Below are 22,668 nucleotides of genomic sequence, written 5' to 3' on the forward strand. Positions count from 1 at the left end.
TCTCGCCCAGTACTGGAGTTCAGTGCAGTCAGGAGCTTCCGCCTTCCTCCTGCTAGAGAAAGCCAGCGGCACACTCAGCAGTCAGTCCTCTCTGTGCGCACTTGCACGCATGCCTCCAGACTGCTGCCTTTTGCGGCTCCCCTGAGTTTCCGTGTGCTCCTCTCTTTTCCAAAGAGTCCAGACTCACCCGGTATGAGTCTGGGTCCCCAGGGTCTCGCCAGAAACTGGGATTCAGTGCAGTCGGAACTGGGGTTCAGTGCAGTCAGGAGCTTCCGTCTCTCTCCCGCTAGAGAAAGCTAGCCAGGCACTCAGCCGCCCATTCTCTCCGCACACGTGTCTCTGTACCTCAGCCTTTTGCAGCTCCTCGGAGTCTCCGTGTGCCCCTCTCTTTCCTTCCAGTTGTAGAATTTCCACTCAGCCAGCTTTCCTGTGGTTCTGGATGATGTCCTTTCTGTCTTTTAGATGTAGTTTTGAAATTGTTGTGCGAGGCAGCAGTTTAGGTGTTCACCTATGCCGCCATCTTGGTTTTCTCAATGGTTACTCTTCTTTTTCTCTTTCAGTTGTTTTCATCATTTTATATGCACTTTTAATCCCTTGAATGTTTCCTCCCTTGAAAATGAAAAATGTTACATCAAAACAAAGGACCACTGCCTTCTTGGTGCCCTTTGATAACAGCGAAAGTTTTGCCCACAAATTGAAGGGCTCTGGCGTGACGTAACAATGTAGGAAACAAACACCAGATTGGGACTAGGTTTCTAGCCCTAGCTTTGACATCAACTGGCTCTGTGACTTTTAGCAAGTCACTTCCCCTTTCTGAGTCTCCATTTCCCCTTAGCTTTAAAATAAGAAATTCAGAAGAGGTTCTTTTGAGGCCCTTCTAGCTTTTTCTTCCTGTTCTGCATAGGAGGGTGCAGTCTCTTTGTAAGTAAAATGCTTTGAGAGACAGCAGTATGGCTGGGCCACCAGAATCCCACTGGCTGTACCAAATGCCTCTGTAGTGTTGAGTGGCATGGTCTCCCTGTCACTGCATTCCCTTCCACAGATGCTGCCTCTGCCTCTCTTTCTTCCCATGTCTCTGTCTCTATGACTTTATGTATTCCCCACTGGCTCTCTTAGTGTTTCTGTCACAGCCTCTTCTAGTCCGTATGTATCTAGCTTATCAAATCTACAGACTGCTTTTTTTTCTTCTTTAAAATCTGTATTGTTGAAAGTATTACATAGGTCCTTCTTTTTCTCCCATAACCTCTTCAGCCCGCTCCCGTCTCCCGCCTCCACCCCACCCCATTGTCTGTGTCCATGCCCCACCCCCGGCCCTCACCACCCCCCCCACCGCCAGCCCTCACCACCCCATTGTCTGTGTCCACGGGTTATGCATATATGCATACAAGTTCATTGGTTGATCTCTTCCCACCCACCCTCCCCTGCCTTCCTACATGTCTGTCTCCGTGACGCCTGGATATAAATCCCAGGCCAGAAGCTCTGCTATTTCTGCTTCTCAGGCCTTATATCTCCATTCCTGGCTTTGTGTGAAACCATACCCCCCTGCTGTCACGATATCCCCAGTTCTGCTTGTTGTCACATGGAGGCCTTATACCCCAGCCTTAGACTTATGGCCATATTTATGTACAGGAGAGCATGAGGTAACCAGATGGTCAGGATGATGCCAATAGGCACATTCTGTGGAGAAATATACCTACAACAGAAATTAGTTATAACACCGGAACCATGCCTTGTGTGAATGATAATTAGGCCAGATGTCCCTCACCGAGCTGTTAAACATGCCCCCCTCTATAGTCAACGCCAGTCACTACAGAAAACTTGATAATGTAGAAAGCAATCCATATTATCTTTAGCCAGAACTAAACAGGCTTTATAATTATTCACTATAGATTTACCAAGAGAAAGAGAGAGAGAGAGAGAGAGAGAGAGAGAGAGAGAGAGAGAGAGAGAGATGGGGGGAGAGGGAGAGAGAAGTAGGAAGAGGGAGAGAGAGCGAGAGGAAGAGTGTTTGCATGTGTTTCTGTGTAGGTACATGCCTGTGTGTTAAGTCAACAAAATTTGTAGTTTGTCTCACATACTTTCAAGAGCATTACCAACATAGGATTAAATTCATGTCAGCCATGACAAATTTTATTTATTTATTCATGGGTCAAGTTGTATTTTTCTGCTATAGAAATTTATATGAACTATAATTTGTATATACATAATACCATAGTGACGTTTCATACGTTTAATAGCAAAGCTTAATTTTTTTTTCATGCAACAACTTAGAATAAGGTAGCCTTTCAAATTTAGTGCCATTTATTTATTTATTTATTTATTTATTTATTTATTTATTTTAAGTCCTCATCCGAGGATATTTTTCCCATTGATTTTCAGAGAGAATGGAAAGGATGGTGGAGCGAGTTGGCAGAGGGAGAGAGAGACATTGATGTGAGAAGGAATACATCTATTGGTTGCCTCCGGCACATGCTCTGACTGGGGCAGGGGATAGAACCTGCATGTATGTGCAATTGACAGGGAATTAAACCTGTGACCTTTTGGTGAGCAGGCTGACGCTCTAACCACTGAGAAACATGGACCAGGGCATCAAATTTAGTGCATATTTTAGATGGATTGTATTTGCTGACTCAGGTTGAGTGACATAGTATCCCTAGGCTATGAAGATGTGGTTTTTATCCATTGTTTTAGAAAATCCTGCTGCAAAGTGGAATCCAGGAGAATCTACTGGACTTTCCCTCACAATGTCAGCCCTCACAACCCAGGCGAATATTGTCTTCAAACTGAAACTGACCAGAAAATCATTTGGAATACACTTAAATGATATCTGTTTGACCACTAGGCCTGTCATTTAGAAAAGTTTGACATTGTAAAAAGTATGATGAAACAACTAAAGAACTGACAGTCCAGCTTAACAATTAAAACAAAATTCTACATGTAATTTTGTCATTTCAGATTAAAATCGAGCTTCCTATTCACCTGCATCAAAAACATCATTTGCTTTTCACTTTTTATCATGTAAGTTGTGAAATTAACACGAAGGGAACAACCAAAAAGCAGGACACAGTTGAAACTCCAGGTACGTGTGTGCTTTCAATGTGTCTCTTAGGCTGTTTGAGATGAAATTGTCCAGATTACAACCTCCTTTCATAAAGCTACAGACCACTTCTTTTCCTCACCCAAAAGTCCCATTTCTGAGTTAAAATTTTAATTGGTAGAAAATGAATTATATGTTCACTTTATGATCATTTCTACCAAATGTCCAAATGCTTGCCAGTGTGTTTGGACTACCATAAGCAATGTAAGTAATATTGCCCTTCTCAGAGAGAAACACATATTGCTATGCAGTATTTGTAGTATCTCTTTTATGTAGAATAGCCAAGTAACCAAGATTTTTCAGTTCTGCTCACTGAGGAAAAGGGAAGTAAATCTAGAGCTAGGAGCATTTTTGGGCCTGGGGAGATTGGGGGCTAATTGATAGAACAGATTTGGTGAATTTGAGTAAATTTGAGTAGTAAAGCCCCCAGTCCTGGTCCCATTCAGCAAGGCTTTAGATAAACCAATGGGAAGCATCCTTGGGAGAACATAGAAGTCTCTATGAACATGGCCTATGTCACACCCACTATATAAATGTCAGCATGCCTCATGATTCGGGTCCAAACTAGCCTGGATTAATCTTAAATTCATTCATTTAGTCATTCATTCAGCAAATATGTCTGCGTATTTTTTATGTGCAAGATGTTGTAATAGGTACTATGGGGAATACAGTGGAGAGTCAAAGGTAGATCTCATCTAAAGCATATGATCTTTTTAAAATATATTTTTATTGATTTCAGAGAAGTAGGAAGAGGGAGAGAGAGATAGAAACATCAATGATGAGAGAGAATCACTGATCGGCTGCCTCCTGCAAGTCCCACACTGGGGAGCTAGCCCACAACCTGGGCATGTGCCCTGATCATGAATCGAACCCTGACCTCCTGGTTCATAGGTCGACACTCAACAACTGAACCATGCCAGCTGGGCGAGCATATGATCTTGTAGGGGACATTAGACCTGTGTAGACAACTGTGATACAAGATAGAAAGTAGCACTTCCCAGTAAAGTGGTGCTGTGTGATCGCAGAGAAGAGTGAGTTATTACTTCAGCTAGTGGAGGGACACATGGCTGGGAGTTAGGGAAGGCTTCCAGGAGGTGATGGTGTTTGGGTGAAGCCTTAGGGGCAGGGTAGACTTTGATAATGTAGTGATGACATGAAGGTGGAGGATTCCAGAATAAAGCAACAGCTTATACAGAGGCAGAGTATTGAGGGAAATGGACAGAGAACCACAAGGAGTTCAATACAACCAAAGCACAGGGTCCTGGGAGAGGAATCATTGGATGTCAGTTGAAAAGGGGGCGTCAGATTGTGGAAGGCCCTGAATGCCAGGCTGTGAATTTGATTTTATTCTGTCACAAATATGAAAATATTAAAGCATTATAAATATCAGTAAGGACTGCTTTGCAAGAAATCCAGTCAGGTAGCAATATAATGGGCGAGGTGAGTTGGAGCAGGAAGAAGGAAGGAACACCAGTTAGGGGGTATTTCAAGAGACCAGGAAAGAAAGAGGGCATACTGCGGCAGTAGGAGAGGGATGGAGAAAATGAGAATTGCAAAATAAGAATATTTTGGACCTAGCAAATGAGTGGCTACTGGAGAGATGCCTCAGAGTTAGCACTGCAGTTTCTGGAAAGAAGGTACTGTTGTCCCTTGGACAACATGGGTTTGCATTACACGGGTCCACTTATATGTACTGGATTTTTTTTTTAATTGACCCGCACAGCTCAAAACTGCATTGTTCAAAGGAAGGCAATTGGGGATTACGTGTGTGGAAGACTGATTTAAGCTATATGCAGATTTTTGACTGTGTAGGGGTTGGTGCCAATTGAATTGCCAAGTAACAGAATTGTAGATGGGAATGATGGTTTGGACCAATGTTGAGTTTGACATCTGAGTGATGTCTGGCAGGTGGCAGGACTGAATATTAGGAAGTTTTCTTTGTGGATAGTGTGGTCCTGTTCTGTATCCCCATGGAAATTGCAATTTGTTCAGGGTAGGAACCTTGAGATTTAAGAAGAAATCTGGCAGAACAATGCGAACCCATCCATGACGGTGTACCTCCTGCAAGACAAATTATTATTTCCTTATCCAAATCCTAGACAGAAGTGGGCAAGATGCTCAGTGGAGCATGAGATGGTTATTTTATGTCACTCAATGCTTTTAACTGTCCATCCTTTAAGTGGCTTCACACCTTAGAGCCAGATGGCGTGTGCTTAACATTGCACCTTTACAGCTTCCAGGTGCTCTGTGTGAAGTTTAACTGAGAGACACACCTGGCTGTGCTGTGAAGAAATCACAGTGGGAAAATGTTGCCTAAGGAAGCAATTCCATAGAGACAGAAAGTAAATTAGTGGTTGTCAGGGGCTGGGGGAAGGGGAAATGAGGTGTTACTTCTAAGATATATGGATTCTCTTTTGGGGTGATGAATAAATTCTGGAATTAGATAGTGAGAATGGATGCACAACTTTGTGAATATAAAAACCATGGAGTTGTATTTTGAATAGATGAATTGTGTGGTATCTGAATTATATCTCAATAAAAATTTCTGTGAGGAAGAAATATTGCCTAAGAACAAGAAATATATTTTCCTATATTTTGAGCTGGAAACCTTTTGTCATTTGTCTAATTTCAGTTTAATTGCTTTGACAGAGTCCTTATAAATGGTTTTTTTGTTCATGTTACTTTCCTGTGCCTGTTATAAAAGAAAAGCTCTGGGTAAACCATTTCTGAAATTGTACTAGTAAAGATGCCCTTCAGATGTGTTTCAGAGTCTGAGAAAACCATTTAGTCTACTTAGGGAAAACAACATATTTGTCTTCTTTTAAGAATTAAAGCATTTGCCAAGTTAAACACATGAATGAAAATATTCTAACCATATTTGTGTTGACGTCTGTGTTCACAGTATAAAAACACGCATACGCACACACACTCACGCAAAGAATTGTAAAGAATCAGAAAGCAACGGCTTTAAAAAGTGCTCTCCAGCCAACACCACCTTTCAAATGCCAAAACTCTGTCCAGAGCAAGCTTTTTACGGCTGAGTTATAAACACTTGAAGCCCAGAGTAATCTCTATAATGGAAATACTGACACAGATGGTTCTGGCTTTTTTAGCTAGAACATGATGAGTTTTCTAATACAAAGCCAAGAGGCTCTTCTGGGTAGAACTGTTAAGAAACCTAGAGACTGGGTGAAATCTCTCAGTGGATTCAAGTTGTAAACACTATGCCCTGACTATATTCTCCTACTATATCTCTTTCTTCTGTAATCAGGAAAGCTGTCCAACCAAATACTGCCCTGTGTAAATATGGAATGCAACCTGGACTTGCAACCTTAATCTTTCATAGTCCCTTACCCGAGGGTTGCTATAAGAAATTTTGGACCCTGGTGATGGCTGTCTAAGATAGGGGACTCAGATAGGGGACTGCACTCCTAGTAAGAATAGATGAGAGATATATGGATCTTTAGAAAGTAAGTGTACCCAAAATGATCCCCAAGTGTAGATAATGATATTGATGTACTTTTCACGTTTTAAAGTATTTTCATACTTTCAAGTATTTTATCTCACTTTGATCTCTCTATAACTCTGTTAGATGGAAAGTTCACATGTTGTTGTTCCCATTTTTATAGTCAAGGGAATAAAGTAAATAACTTGTTAGTGGTCACGCTGCGGTTAGGAATCCACCCAAACTCATTGTTCCTTCCCCGGTACCCAGATGCCCAACACCTGGACTTCGCCATGCAGACCCCCAGAAACATCACCACCCTGTCCTGCTCCCAGCAGCCAGACATTTGGGTAGTTAATTGCATTTGTGTTTTCATTTCTCATGGTTGATCATTGTCTTGGCAGTTGGCTTTGCCTGGGTACCTTTGCTGAAGGATGGTAGAATCATCACATTTGAGCAGCAGCTGCCAGTTTCCGCCAATCTTCCCCCAGGCTATTTGAACCTGAACGATGCAGAATCAAGAAGGGTAGGAAAACATCTGCATTTGTTGAAGTAATCACGATGAAATGTTGAAAAAGCAGAGTTCTGTTGGCCTAGTTCAGTGGTCGGCAAACTCATTAGTCAATAGAGTGGCAAACCATGGCTCGTGAGCCGCAGTTTGCCGACCACTGGCCTATTTAATAGTTTGCTCTAGTGTAGTTTTAGGACTGCTGCTGGTTCACAACAAAGATATGTATGGAAAATGAATAATTAGAAACTTTTAGAATAGTCTGAAAAAGTAACCTCATGTCTGTTTGTTCTAATAACAATCTTAAAAATGGTTTCAGGTTTTGTGCATCATTTAAAAAAATTCATTTATTTGTAATTCACTTTTATTGTAATTTATAAAAGTATATTGCAAAGGATTGGAAATTTGAAATGATCTAGGATACATTTATTCTAAAAGCAGGTTATTTTCTCTAATAATTTCCTTTGTGTGAAACTAACACATTCGTTTCTGAAAAAATAAAAGTTGAAATGAATAAAGGTGTGATATGTTGCTCATTTAACCATTGCTATGTACAGAAACTCATGTGCGTATTTTCTGTTCCCAGCAATCTAATGTGGATATTAAGTGGGTAGATGGTGCAAAGCCTTTGTTGAAGATTAAAAGCCACTTAGAGTCTACCATTTACAGTCAAGTAAGTGACATTATCTGAATTTTGTCAATTTTAATACTTGAGTATATTTCATAATTAAAATAGACTACATTTGATTCCTGCATCCTTAGAGAAGTCGTGGCCTGAAAGACTCTTTCATTAATAATAACATCATTCTTAATAATAATAATATTACTAATAGCTCAAATTGTGTAATTCTTCGCAAATTACAAAATTCTTTTATTCCCATTAATAAATTTAAGCCTCATAAAACTCTGAAAGGAATATGGAGGCTATTACCACCATTTAAAAATTTATTTTTGAACAGTTTTAGCTTTACAGAAAATTTGTGAGGATAGTGTAGTTGACTCCTAGCCTCAGCATCCATGAAATTACAGTCAAATGTCTATGGGAAGCCTCAGGCACAGTTTGAAAAATCATGGCTGGAGAAGATGTCCATGTTCTTTGATGTGGCCTCCACGATCCTTCTCACTTCCCACTGCCCACTCCACCATTTATACATGAAGAAACAAGCTCAGTCAGGTTAGGTCAGTGGTCGGCAAACTCATTAGCCAACAGAGCCAAATATCAATAGTACAACGATTGAAATTTCTTTTGCGAGCCAAATTTTTTAAACTTAAACTTCTTCTAATGCCACTTCTTCAAAATAGACTCGCCCAGGCCGTAGTATTTTGTGGAAGAGCCACACTCAAGGGGCCAAAGAGCTGCATGTGGCTCGCGAGCCACAGTTTGCCGACCACGGGGTTAGTTGATTTACCCAACATTACACAAGTAATAATTAGAGGAAGCAGATCAAAATCTAAATTTCATTATTCCAATTCCTGATGTACTCTGTGCTGTCCACAGAATCAGTGTATGTAAATTCCATAGAGGACAGCTGGACTCACTGGCCGTTGAAGTGCCATGGTAACTTGGGCACTGAATGCCTGGGACTATTGTTCTGGGAACCCCTGCTGCTATCTTTGCATCACCTGTCAGGTCAGACCTCTGTTCCTGCTCATTTCATTAAAATGTAGAAGCGGCCCAACTTCAGAGACTACACCAGTCAAAAAAGGAATTAAATGAATGTTGGCTAGTTGGGCATAAACTGTGGCCTACATGATGCGATCTGGTACATGCTGAATTGACCTGGTCTTGCTGCTTTGTGGGATGGGTGGTAAAGAAGCCCATGGTACATGAACGCACATGTTGGTGGCTGCAGTTGCCAAGTCTGGGCATTAGAATACCCGGATAAATAGGTTTGCAAGATGCAGGAGGAAGGAGAAGGCAGAGCCTGCATTTGAGGGTAATGTATCAAATTTCATACGGCTGTGTCCATCTGTTTTCCAGGATCTACATGTACACAAATTTTTCCATCATTGCCAGCTGATTCAGTCAGGCTCGAAAGAAGTTCCCGGGGAGCTCATTAAATATTTAAAGGTAAATGAACAGCAGCTTTCTGTGAAAGGTTTATTTTTGATTGATGTCTTTCTGTTGCCACATTTTGATGGGGAGGGAGGTCAAACTAGCACTTTAAAATACTTTTGGCGGTGTATCCTCAAGAGAACACTTTCTGTTACATATTTTTCCATCAAGTGACTGTTTAGAAGCAGGGTTGCTACATCAGGAAGAAACTGTTATAGCCAGAATCTGATGACATCTTTTGGAAAATCTCATGACAATGTCTATTTCAGTTCCAGAAATTGATTTTTCAGGTCTTTTCTCTTCCTGCTGACTGCCCAGGAAAGGTGGAGCATGCTATGAGGAAAAGGGCCAGAATATCTAATTATCAAATGTATTGAGAACCCAAGACGTCGTTTCACATGCTAGGACTGAAATTCATGTCATAAGACCTAGCTGACAGCACCTCTTTTTCTACTTGTTCCTTTAGTAGGTCAGCCATGGCTAGTCTGAGGAATTTTGATTTTTAAATGAAGGCTCCATAGGATTTCCCCTTGGACCTATGTTGTTGCTTAGTGATAGTCTCAAGAAACAAAAATGTTCCTTTCTTTTATTAGAGAGATAGTATGACATGAGATGACCTGGATGGGTTCTGGAATCACAGACTGACTTTGTGTCCCAGACCTGTGACTTACTAGCTTAGTGATTGACCCTGACCAACTTACTTCACTTCCCCATGCCTTTTGTTTCTTCTTCTGTCACAGGGATAACAACGCCAGCTTGTAGGGTGCTTGTGAGGCCGAAGCAAGATAGGGTATCTGCTATATAGTAATCATTTATTCCATACTTATTTCTTAAGTACTTCCTATGGGCCAGGTATGTTCTAAGCATAGGGAATATAAGTGAATAAAGCATTGTCCCTATTGTCAAGGAGCTTGCTTTCTTGTGGAAGCAGATGGCCAATAAACAAATAAATGGTTAAATACACATATGTGCCATGTCTGGTAGTAATAAGTGCTGTAAAGAAAACTAAAGCATAGCGAAGGGGAATAAAGGGTGATAAGAAGTCCCTCTTGAAGACAAAGTGTCAGAGAAGATCTCTTTGGTAAAGTGACATTTGACAGAGACCTAAAGGAAATGAGGGCACCAGTAAGTAGATTTCTGGGGAAGAGCTGGGAACAGCACGTACAAAGGCCCTGAGGAGCTTGCTTGGTGCATTCAAGGGACAGCAGGAATGCCACTGTGTCTGCCCACAGAGTGATAGGAGACCACACTAGAAAGGTAGCTGGGAGCTAGTTGGGTGAAGGCCTCAAAGTCATGATGAGAAGTTTGAATTGTACCCCGAATGAGAAGGGAAGCCTTACAGGGCTTTGAACAGAGGAGTGGCATCCTGTGACTTTGGTTTTTAAAGTATCATTCTGCCTGTCATATAGAAATATACTGTTGGAAAGGTAGAAGCAGGGAGATAGTCGACAAATAGCAGTCATTATACCTTTAAAAAAATTTTATTGTTGAAAGTATTACATATGTCCCCTTTTCTCCCCATTTACCCCTTCTAGCCCATACCCGCCCCCTGCCCCAGGCCTTCACCACCCTATAGTCTGTGTCCATGGGTTATGCATGTATGTATACAATACCTTTGGTTGATTTCGTAATTATCATTAAGAAGTATAGTAGTAAAAAAAAAGAAGTAGATCTTGAAGGGGAAAGTGGATGTTATTAGACGCCTGAAAAGCCCGGGGAATCTACAACTACGGCACCGAACGAACAGCTGCGAACCCGAAAACACCACACCAGTCCCCAAGTGGTGCAAGCACGCGGATTCAGAGGAGCTCTACACTCCCTCATGGAAAGGTTAGATTTCGCCTGGGATAAGGAGAGAGAGAACTACATAACCAGACACCCAGAGAAGAGAGATCATGGGGAGACAAAAAAAGAGCTCGCATATGAAAGAAAATCAGGCATCACCAGAAAAGGAAGTAAATGAAATGGAGACAAGCAACCTGTCAGAGAAAGAATTCAGAGAAATGGTCATAAGGTGGATGAAAAGAATGGAAGACAAATTCAACAATATGTGTAAGAACCAAGAGGAAATGAAGAAAAAGAGGAAATGAAAAATGACATCGCTGCTGTAAAGAACTCAGTAGAAAGCATCAAGAGTAGACTAGAAGAAGCAGAGGACTGCATCAGTGAGCTAGAAGACAAGGTAGGAAAAAATACCCAAGTAGAGCAGCTTCTAGAAAAAAAATTAAAAAGCAGGAGGAGACCCTAAGGGAACTTTGGGACAACACGAAACAAAACAACATCCGCATAATAGGGGTCCAAGAAGGAGAGGAAACTGAGCAAGGAATAGAAAACCTGTTTGAAGAAATAATGACAGAAAACTTCCCGGATATAGGGAAGAAAAAACCCACACAAATCCAAGAAGCTCACAGAGTCCCAAGCAAAATGAACCCCAAAAGACTGACGCCAAGGCACATTATAATTAAACTGGCAAACACCAACAACAAAGTAAGAATCTTAAAAGCAGCCAGAGAGAGACAGAAAGTTACCTACAAAGGATCCCACATCAGACTAGCAACTGATTTCTCAACAGAAACACATCAGGCAAGAAGGGAATGGAATGAAATATACAATGTCATGCAAAGGAAGGGTCTGAATCCAAGAATACTGTACCCAGCAAGGATATCAATCAAAATTGAAGGTGAAATCAGGAGCTTCACAGACAAAAAAGGACTAAGGGAGTTTATTACCACCAAACCAGCAATGCAAGAAATGCTAAAGGGTCTGCTATAAAAAAAAGAAATGGGAAGCGAAGAAGGAACACAGGCGTAAAGAATAAAAATGGCGACAAACAAGTACCTATCAATAATAACTTTAAATATAAATGGATTAAATGCCCCAATCAAAAGACATAGGGTAACGGATTGCATAAGAAAACATGACCCATATATCTGCTGTCTACAAGAAACCCACCTCAGAAAAAAAGGATGCACGCAGACTGAGGGTGAAGGGATGGAAAAAGGTTTTTCAGGCGAATGGAAATGAAAAAAAAAGCTGGGGTAGCAATACTTATATCTGACAAATTAGATCTCAAAATGAAGGACATAAAAAAAGAAAAGGAAGGCCACTTCATAATACTAAAGGGAGCAATCCAACAAGAAGAAATAACTCTGGTAAACATATATGCACCCAATACAGGAGCACCCAAATACATAAAAAAAAACTCCTGGAGGATATCAAGGGAGAGATTGACAGCAATACAATCATAGTAGGAGACTTTAATACCCCACTATCACCATTGGACAAATCCTCTAAACAAAAAATCAGCAAAGAAACATCAATCCTAAATGACGCACTAGACCAGATAGAATTAATTGACATTTTCAGAACATTTCACCCAAAAGCCACAGAATATACATTCTTCTCAAGTGCACATGGGTCGTTTTCAAAGATAGACCATATATTGGGTCACAGGCAAAGTCTCTCAAATTCAAGAAGATAGAAATCATATCAAGCATCTTCTCAGATCACAGTGGCATAAAACTGGAAATCAACTACAATAAAAACAATCCAAAAAAAATCAAACACCTGGAGACTAAATAGCATTCCATTAAACAATGACTGGGTTACCAGAGAGATCAAAGAAGAAATAATAAAAAAAAAACATCATGGCAACAAATGACAATGAAAACACAACAATCCAAAATCTATGGGACACAGCGAAAGCAGTCTTGAGAGGGAGGTTCATAGCTCTACAAGCCTACTGCAAAAAACAAGAAACAATGGTAATAAATTACCTAACCCTACAACTCAAAGAGTTAGAGAGCAACAAGAAAAGCCCAGTATAAGCAGAAGAAAGGAAATAATAAAGATCAGAGCAGAAATAAATGACATAGAGACAAAAAAAAAAAATACAAAAGATCAACGAAACCAAGAGGTGGTTCTTTGAATGGATAAACAAGATTGATGAACCTCTAGCCAGGCTCACCAAGTAGCAAAGAGAGAGGACCCAAATAAACAAAATCAGAAATGAAAGAGGAGAAATAACAACAGACCCCACCGGAATACAAAAGATTGTTTAAAAATGCTATGAACAACTCTATTCCAACAAACTGGACAACGTGGAGGAAATGGACATATTCCTAGAAAAATACAACCTTCCAAAACTCTATCGGGAAGATTCCAAAAATCTCAATAGGCTGATAACTATGGAAGAAATTGAAGCAGTCATCAAAAATCTCCCAGCAAACAAAAGCCCGGGGCCAGATGGCTTCACAGGGGAGTTATACCAAACATTCAAGGAAGAACTAAAACCTATCCTCCTCAGACTATTCCAAAAAATTCAAGAGGAAGGAACACTTCCAAGCTCATTCTATGAAGCCAGCATTACCCTAATACCAAAACCAAATAAAGACAACACAATGAAAGAGAATTACAGGCCAATAACCCTCATGAACATTGATGCCAAAATCCTCAACAAAAATCTAGCAAATCGGATCCAGCACTACATCAGAAAGATCATACACCATGACCAAGGAGAATTTATCCCAGCGATGCAAGGATGGTACAATATCCGCAAGTCAATAAACGTGATTCATCACATAAACAAAATGAGAGATAAAAATCACATAGTCATATCAATTGATGCAGAAAATGCATTTGACAAAATCCAACACCCTTTCTTGATAAAAACTCTCAGCAAGGTGGGAATAGAAGGACCATACCTCAACATAATAAAAGCCATATATGATAAACCCACAGCCAACATCATACTCAATGGCAAACACTAAAACCATTTTCCCTAAGAACAGGAACAAGACAGGGATGCCAACTCTCACTACTCCTGTTCGACATAGTATTGGAAGTATTAGCCATTGTGATTAGACAAGAAGAAGAAATAAAAGGCATCCAAATTGGAAAAGAAGAAGTAAAGCTGTCCTTATTTGCAGATGACATTATATTTGTACATAAAAAACCAAAAGACTCCATCAAAAAACTATTATACTTAATAAATGAATTCGGCAATGTAGCAGGATACAAACTTAATGCCAAGAAATCTATGGCATTTCTATACACCAATAGTGAACTTACAGAAAGAGAGACTAAAAAAGCAATCCCATTTACCATAGCACCAAAAAAATTAAGATACATAGGAATAAAGTTAACTGAGGAGGTAAAAGACCTATATGTGGAAAACTACAGGACATTGAAAAAAGAGATAGAGGAAGACGTAAACAGATCGAAGAACATACCATGTTCATGGATTGGAAGAATCAACATCATTAAAATGTCCATACTACCCAAAGCAATCTATAGATTCAATGCACTCCCCATTAAAATACCAATGGCATATTTCACAGACCTAGAAAGAACTCTCCAAAAATTCATCCAGAATAAAAAAAGACCCCGAATAGCCACAGCAATCCTGAGAAAGAAGAACAATGTAGGTAGGATCTCAATACCAGATTTCAAGCTGTATTACAAAGCCACTGTTCTCAAAACGGCCTGGTACTGGCATAAGAACAGACATATAGACCAATGGAATAGAATAGAGAACCTAGATATCAACCCAAACCACTATGCTCAATTAATATTTGACAACGGAGGCATTAACATACAATGGAGTCAAGATAGTCTCTTTAATAAATGGTGTTGGGAAAATTGGACAGACACATGCATAAAAATGAAACTAGACCACCAACTTAACCATACACAGAAAATAAACTCAAAATTGATAAAGGACTTAAACATAAGACAGGAATCCATAAAAATACTACAGGGATGCACAGGCAGAGAAATCTCAGACATATGCCGAAGCAATTTCTTCACCAATACCACTCCTAGGGCAATGGAAAGTAAAGAGAAAATAAACAATTGGGACTACCTCAAAATAAAAAGCTTTTGCACAGCAAAAGAAACCATCAACAAAACAACAAGAAAGCCCAGTGTATGGGAGAATATATTTGCAAATGTTATCACTGATAAAGGTTTAATCTCCAACATCTACAGGGAACTTATACAACTTAATAAAAGGAAGATAAATGATCCAATAAAATATGGGCAACGGACCTAAATAGAATCTTTTCAAAAGACAGAAGGATGGCCAAGAGACATATGAAAACATGCTCAAAGTCACTAATCATCAGAGAGATGCAAATCAAAACGACAATGCGGTACCATCTCACACCTGTCAGAATGGCAATCATCAACAAATCAACAAACGACAAGTGCTGGTGAGGATGCGGAGAAAAAGGAACCCTCGTGCACTGCTGGTGGGAATGCAGACTGGTGCAGCCACTGTGGAGAACAGTATGGCGTTTCCTCAGAAAACTAAAAATGGAACTCCCATTTGACCCAGTAATCCCACTTCTAGGAATATATCCCAAGAAACTGGAAACACCAGTCAGAAAGGATATATGCACCCCTATGTTCATAGCAGCACAATTCACCATAGCTAAGATTTGAAAACAGCCTAAATGCCCATCAGCAGATGAGTGGATTAGAAAACTGTGGTACATCTACACAATGGAATACTACGCTGCTGTAAAAAAGAAGGAATTCTTACCATTTGCAGCAGCATGGATGGACCTGGAGAGCATTATGTTAAGTGAAATAAGCCAGGCAATGAAAGAAAAATACCACATGATCTCACTCATTTATGGAAAATAAAGAACATTATAACCTGATGAACAAAAAATAGATACAGAGGCAGTAAAGCACCGAACAGACTGTCAAATTAAAGCGGGAAGGGAGTGTTGGGGAGAGAGGGAAAGAGATCAACCAAAGGACTTGTATGCATGCATATAAGCACAACAAATGGACACAAGACACTGGGGGGATAGGATGAGGGCATGCGACAGGGGGTAGGGGAGGCTGGGGGAAAGTCAATGGGGGGGGGGAAAAGGAGGTATATGTACTACTATATGTAATACTTTAACAATAAAAAATAAATGTTAAAAATCTGAAAAAAAAGAAGTATATTAGTCATCTAACTTTTAAATTCTTTCCTCAATTAATATGTAGAACTCCAGCTTCATGAATGAATGGATGTTTAGTTTGTTAAGATCTTTGAGTTTTTCTCTAGTGGGGAAGCTTTGGAAAGGTTTTTACAGAATGAAATGGAGCAGGACATCATTTTCATATAGTGGTATTATTAAAACAAGAAGAAGAAAGTACTTATATTTGTATTTTTAAGGGTGTGAAATTTCTGACATTTTGACCTGCGCTCTCCCTCTAGTAGCAGTGAGTGAAATGCTATGTGATTATAGAAATAGCCCACCGCCTCTAAGGAATGTTAGTGCTGAAGAAGATTTTAGAGATTTTTTTTTTTTTTTACAGATGAGCAAACTGAAGTCTGAGTAGAGGTGACTTTCTGTGGTCATTCAGCTAGTTAGTAATGGAGCTGAGCTGAGCCTATGACATGTCTCTTGACTCCTGGTTTCATGTTCTTTCTACCAAACCTTGCTATCTGTTGTCCCTGTAAATGTCATTGTTTCATCAATTCAATTAAAAACTAATTCCCACATGGTGTTGAGCTCTTAGTATGTATTTAACATTTCCCTAGATTCTGTGGGGCTTGTGAAGAAGGATAAGTTAAGGTCATTGTCCATAGGGATCTTACTCCCTAATTGTTTACATAAGTTAAATGACAATATAAGTCAGCAGTACAAATGATAGTCCCAAGCAATATGTGATGAAATGTCAAACACTGGATACAGGGTATAAGTGCAGAGGGTTCACTGAACTGAAGAACTACTGAAACTAGAGGCTCCCATTTTTATTTTACCCTTTGGTTCCTGATTTTATTAAATGATTTAGTCATTCACCAAATATTGAGCACCTACTATGGGCCAGATAGTGTACTGGATGCTGATAATATAATGGGGAACAGTTCTGACAACATACCTTCAGGAGTTGGGGTAGAGAAGTTTTAACTGAATAAGTAATTTTACATAGAGTTGATGGCTGTGAAGAAAACAGACCAGATTAATGGGATCTCACGCGACCAGGAGTGCATTCTAGATAGAACTGTCAGGAAAGGCCTTTCTGAGGAGATGACATGTTAAGCTAAAAAGAGACTGATGAGCCCTAAACTGGTTTGGCTCAGTGGATAGAGCGTTGGCCTGTGGACTGAAGGGTCCTGGGTTCGATTCCAGTCAAGGGCATGTACCTTGGTTGCGGGCACATCTCCAGTAGGGGGTGTGTGGGAGGCAGCTGATTGATGTTTCTCTCTCATCGATGTTTCTAACTCTCTCTCCCTCTCCCTTCCTCTCTGTAAAAAAATCAAAAAATACATTTAAAAAAATAAAAAGAGACTGATGGAGGAAGACAAACATAGGTCATAACGTTGTGTAAAAGGTTAACAGAATATTGCAACAGGTGTAAACCCCCTGTGATGGCATGTTTGAAGGACAGTAAAGAAAAGACAAGACTGTGTAGTTAGAGCACAGTGAACAGCTTTGGGAGAGGATGGCATGAGATGAATTTGGAGAGATAGGCAGGGTCATGTAGGTATGGAAAGGCTTTGACAGCTTTTTGTTCATGGTGTTTTGGGTTTTTTCCACAAGGGGAAATGGCATCGAGTGTGCCTTTCATAAAGAACATTCTGGCTGCTGTCCTGAGAGTAAATGAGAGAGGAGCTACACTGGTACAGGGAGATCCAATTATGCATGCAATGTCCATCTTTCTTTCCTCTTGTACTGTGTCCCACTTATCTTTTAAACTTCCTCCTCTTGGACATTCCCTACCCACCTGCAGACTCAGTTGCTTCTTCTTCCTTCATGCATTTTGTATATACCACTCTTGTGCTGTTTATTATTTGTATCGCAGTGATTTAGTTCCTTGTCTTTTTTCCTCCCATAGACTGGGAATGGCTTGATGGTAGGAACCATGTTTTTCTTATGTGATTGGTAATTGGAAGCTTATTCAGTGTGCCTTTGTTGAATGAGTGAACAAATGGCTTCATTGAAGTGGAGGTTTGAGCTTGACTTGGAAGGGTAGCCAGAATTTGGCTAAAAACTGTGGACAAATGCACAAAAGAATGCATATGATACATGTATTCATGGAGCAGTAAAGACACTAGTTTGACCTTGTGATGAATGATGAGTGTTAATGCTATAAATGTAGGTTGGGTCTTAAGGAACTTGGACTTAATATCCTAGATCATAATTTCTCAACCTTGGTACTATTGACATTTTGGGCAGGATAATTGTTGCAATGGGCTTCCCTGTGCACTGTAGGATGTTTAGCAGCATCCCTGGCTTCTACCCACTAGATGTCAGTAGCATCCCCCAGTTGTGACAATACAAAATGTCTTCAGGCATTATCAGATGTTCTGGGGGGGGGGTTGTGTGTGGGGGGAGTGGCCACTGATTGAGATCCACTGCCCTTGGTAATGGGGAAGCTTCAAAAAAATCTTGGCAGGAGATGGTCTGATGTAATCAGTATTTGAGGAAGATTAATTTGGAAATGAGAGTTAGGTGTATTGGGATTAAAGAGAAATTGTACAGAGAACTACTAGAAAATTACTAGACTATTTTGGTCATAGTTAAGAAGGTCATGAAAAGGGATGATAGTAGTAGTAAGGGTAGAAAGGTGGGGCAAGGAAGGAAAAACTTGAAGGATAGACCATGGGTTCCTTGAGCTCAATATCTTGCCTTATGCATCTGATTGAAGAGAAGTTGAACAGAGATCTAAGAGGTCACTGTTGATGTGACTCAGATATAGATGATAGTGTCCCGAAAAGGGATGATGAGAGTAAGGATGAGAAGATGGAGCAAAAGTCAGGGAGATTGGAAGCTAAATATTCAGTTCCTTAGGCACAGAGGCTTGTCTCATCCATCTCAGTATTTCCCATAGCACTAAACATTGAGTTGATGTAGTAGGAGGTGCTCAGTGAGATTTGTTTTCATTTTTTTTTTTTTGGTTGGCTGGTTGCTTAAATGAGTGAGTGAATGAGGAGAGAAAGGGAGTAGGAAGAAAGAAATTTAATAAATTTTGCTGCTTGTATCATTTTTGGGTGTATATAAACACATTTCTTTTTTTTATGTTAACACACCTTTCACTAGAGACAGAGTGCTAGGAAGTGTAGTATGAGGGTGTTAGAATGAAGAACTGTCTCAGTTTTGTAGAGGGTGCCAGTGTAAAGCCAACTCTAAACATACTTTATTGAATCCCACAATTGATGGCCCACATTCTCTTGTAAAACACACTGGGTGCTGGGGGCTAGGAGGCGTCTCCAGTAACTCCAAACACATCTGCTCTCTCCTCAATTGAGTGTTGGTTTACCAGAAGTCAGTTGTCTTTATTCCAAAACCTGTTTATCTCAGTTATACTTGTTAACTTCAGTAAAGCATTTACTATTAAATATACTAATGAGTTCTGAGTGCCAAAATAGAAATGCGGATAAAATAATTAACAAAGTCCCCTGTTCCATGAAGCTCCCATTTAAATGAGCTTATGTTCTAGCGAATATATTTCTCATTACTTAACTTTTTTGTTGTTTCACATTTACAACGTTATATCATATTTCTGTTTGTTTTCATAACTAATAATGACTTATTTTAGTGTTTGCATGTCATGGAGATCCCAGTCATGATACAGTTTCTACCTGTAATTCTTATGCAACTCTTCCGAGTTCTCACAAACATGACCCATGAAGATGACGTTCCCATCAACTGTACCATGTGAGTTTCGGTGTTGTAATACAAAGAAGCAAGTTTTGTTTCCTTTTGTGTTTCTTCATTTTAAATATAAATTGATCTTCCAAATGAGAACCCCAAAATCAGAAATTTAATATTGGTTTTCTTTAGTTTCATGCTTCTCAGATGGGGGGACTTGTGTCCCCAGGGATCAATGGTACCATAAGCCATAGGGTAAACTTAATGTGCTTTCGTGGACCAGGGGTGTTCTAACACTTTGATGCACAGGAGAATCACCTGGGGAGCTTTTAAAAATTCCTCTGCCAGACCACACTTCATACCAATGAAACCAGACTCTCTGGCAGTAGAACTCTATTAGTATTTTTTTAAAAAAAATTTTAGGTGATTCCATAATGCAACAGAGTTTGAGAACCATTGCCCTTGACCAGTGTTGTCCAATAGAACTTTCTCCAAGTATGGAAATGTACTGCTGCATGTGTGCTGACCAGTATGGTAACCATTAACCACATTTTGCTATTGAGCACTTGAAATGTGGCTAGTGTAACTGACAAACTGAATTTTTAATTGTATTCCATTTAAATTGATATAGTCACTTGTGGCTAATGGCTCTCATATATTGGATAGAATGGCCCTAAGCCAGCGGTCGGCAAACTCATTAGTCAACAGAGCAGCAAACCGCGGCTCGTGAGCCGCATGTGGCTCACAAGCCACAGTTTGCCGACCACTGCCCTAAGCCATCAATTTTTACTTAAAGAATAAGGAAGTGTTATTTTTATATGAAACAAATTTGGATATATTGTAGAGTAGAGCATAAAATGTACCTGAATTTTGAAATTAAAACAGGAGACAAAAACAAAAATCGTGAGCTCAGGGCTGGATGTTTCTGGCCTTGCTGCTTCTGCTGTTGCACCATCAGGACTCAGGCTACACATACCTGCACACTGTTTGCTCTTCTCTGCTTGCTGTTGTGGATGGTCTGGTTGGAAAATTTAAGAAGTATTACTCTAGTCCAGGGCTTCTCAAAATGTGGTTCCCAGACCAGCAGCATCAGTATCACCTGGGAGCTTATTTAAAATGCTAATCATTGAACTTCATTTCAGTCCTTAAAAATCAGAAACTCTGGGAGAGGGAGCTGAGCAGTCTCCCCTCTGGGTGATTCTGATTCATGCTAAATTTTGAGAACCACTACTAATCTCCTAACTTTAAAACTTTCTATGACTTTCATATTTACTTCCAATTTTAGTTCATGTCCTTATACCTGTCCTACCTCTTCCCTTCCTTTTTTTCCCCATCTGTTGACATGCTGTTCATTTTATTTTTCTATTTCTTCTCACTAGAGAGAATTTCAGTATTTACCTTACTCATCGTCTTTTACTATATAGTAGCTATGACCATACTTCAAATGTAGACAGAAATTTAAAAAGGAGATGAAACATCTGGAATGCCAAAATAAAATATCTTTCTTTTGAATCAGTTAGACCCAAATTATCATTACATCTTATGCAATTATCTCACCTTTAATTATTCAGACAGTGATAGGAATTTTTAGGTCTTATCTAACAATCAAACTGGTAATTAATTTTAGCCTGACTTGCTGGCTTCTGTGAATGTTGTTTCAGGGTTCTTTTACATATCGTCTCACAGTGTCATGAAGAAGGCTTGGATAATTATTTAAGATCCTTCATAAAGGTTTGTGGAAAAAACTTACTTTCTGAGCAGTTGATTTTGTGGGAGAATTTTGCCTTACGTTTCATTTTCTTTATTTGTAGTATAGCTTCCGACCTGAAAAACCGAGTGCTCCTCCGGCCCAGCTAACACATGAAATCCTGGCTACTACAATGATAGCAATTTTGAAACAGTCTGCAGACTTTTTAGCAATAAACAAACTGTTAAAGGTAAGGGATCAGGATGCAACAGGGAAAAAGCAGCCAGTAAAATATGTGTTTGATACCCTCCCATTTCAGTTCTAGTCTTTCATCATTTTTTTCACGTGACCCTCACTTTCCTTGTCACTTTGCCCATGCATCCTTTACCCTCAAGTTCTCCAGAATTTCATTCTGTTCACCTTCCCCATCCACACCCCCTGCCCTCAGTCAAATGTGTAATAGAAAGAATTTTGGATCATGTTGACATGGGTTAGAATCATGTATCCACCACTTAATAGTTCTATGACCTGGGGCTATTATTTAGCATCTTTGAGCCTCAATTCCTCATTTCTAAAATATAAGGAAAGCATTTAAGACATCGTTTCTGGCACATAGTAGGCACTCAAATGGTGGCTCTTATTATTGTCATTATTTTCCACTAGGCAAACATTCTTACCAAAAGCCCATTTGTACATCACAGTTGGCTCTGAGGAACTTTATCTTTCTGCCAACACCAATTGAAGTTACTCTGTGGAACTTTGATTGTGAATTGGGATTCCTTTAAAATGTTATTAGTGTTAGATCCATATGTATTTGTTAAACTTTGCTAAGGTTCAAAAATTTGGGAAACTATTGAAGATTGATTTTATTTCTTTGTTTATTTTAGTACTCATGGTTTTTCTTTGAAATCATTGCAAAGTCTATGGCCACATATTTGTTGGAAGAAAATAAAATTAAGGTAAGTAGGCTCAAGGGTAATACTTAACATAGACGAAGAAGGCTAACTGTATGACATGCAAAACCTCTTTTATATTTAAGGGCTCTTAGCTCTTCACTTTTTTTCCTTTATTGATTAAGATATTACATATGTGTCCTTATCCCCCCATTGCCCCCCCCCCGCACCCTGCTCATGCCCTCACCCCCCTGGTGTCTGTGTCCATGGGTTAGGCTTATATGCATGCATACAAGTCCTTTGGTTGATCTCTCCCCCTTACCCCCACCCTCCCCTACCTTCCCTCTGAGGTTTGACGGTCTGATCGATGCTTCTCTATCTCTG

The 22,668-nt window shown here is 39.8% G+C and overlaps 1 protein-coding gene across 1 annotated transcript in view; it reads left to right on the top strand.

Annotated features, from left to right (window-relative positions):
- DOCK11 (dedicator of cytokinesis 11) overlaps positions 1-22,668 on the top strand; it is a 199,379-nt gene that overhangs the window by 96,831 nt on the left and 79,880 nt on the right. Inside the window, exons 20-27 of the mRNA XM_080653538.1 lie at positions 2,956-3,079; positions 6,947-7,068; positions 7,637-7,723; positions 9,032-9,121; positions 19,652-19,770; positions 21,366-21,435; positions 21,516-21,641; positions 22,279-22,350. Coding sequence (XP_080509664.1) covers positions 2,956-3,079; positions 6,947-7,068; positions 7,637-7,723; positions 9,032-9,121; positions 19,652-19,770; positions 21,366-21,435; positions 21,516-21,641; positions 22,279-22,350 — 810 coding nt within the window. The remainder of the gene's footprint in view (positions 1-2,955; positions 3,080-6,946; positions 7,069-7,636; positions 7,724-9,031; positions 9,122-19,651; positions 19,771-21,365; positions 21,436-21,515; positions 21,642-22,278; positions 22,351-22,668) is intronic.

Source organism: Plecotus auritus, assembly GCF_963455305.1.
Source record: "Plecotus auritus genome assembly, chromosome: X".
NCBI lineage: Eukaryota > Metazoa > Chordata > Mammalia > Chiroptera > Vespertilionidae > Plecotus > Plecotus auritus.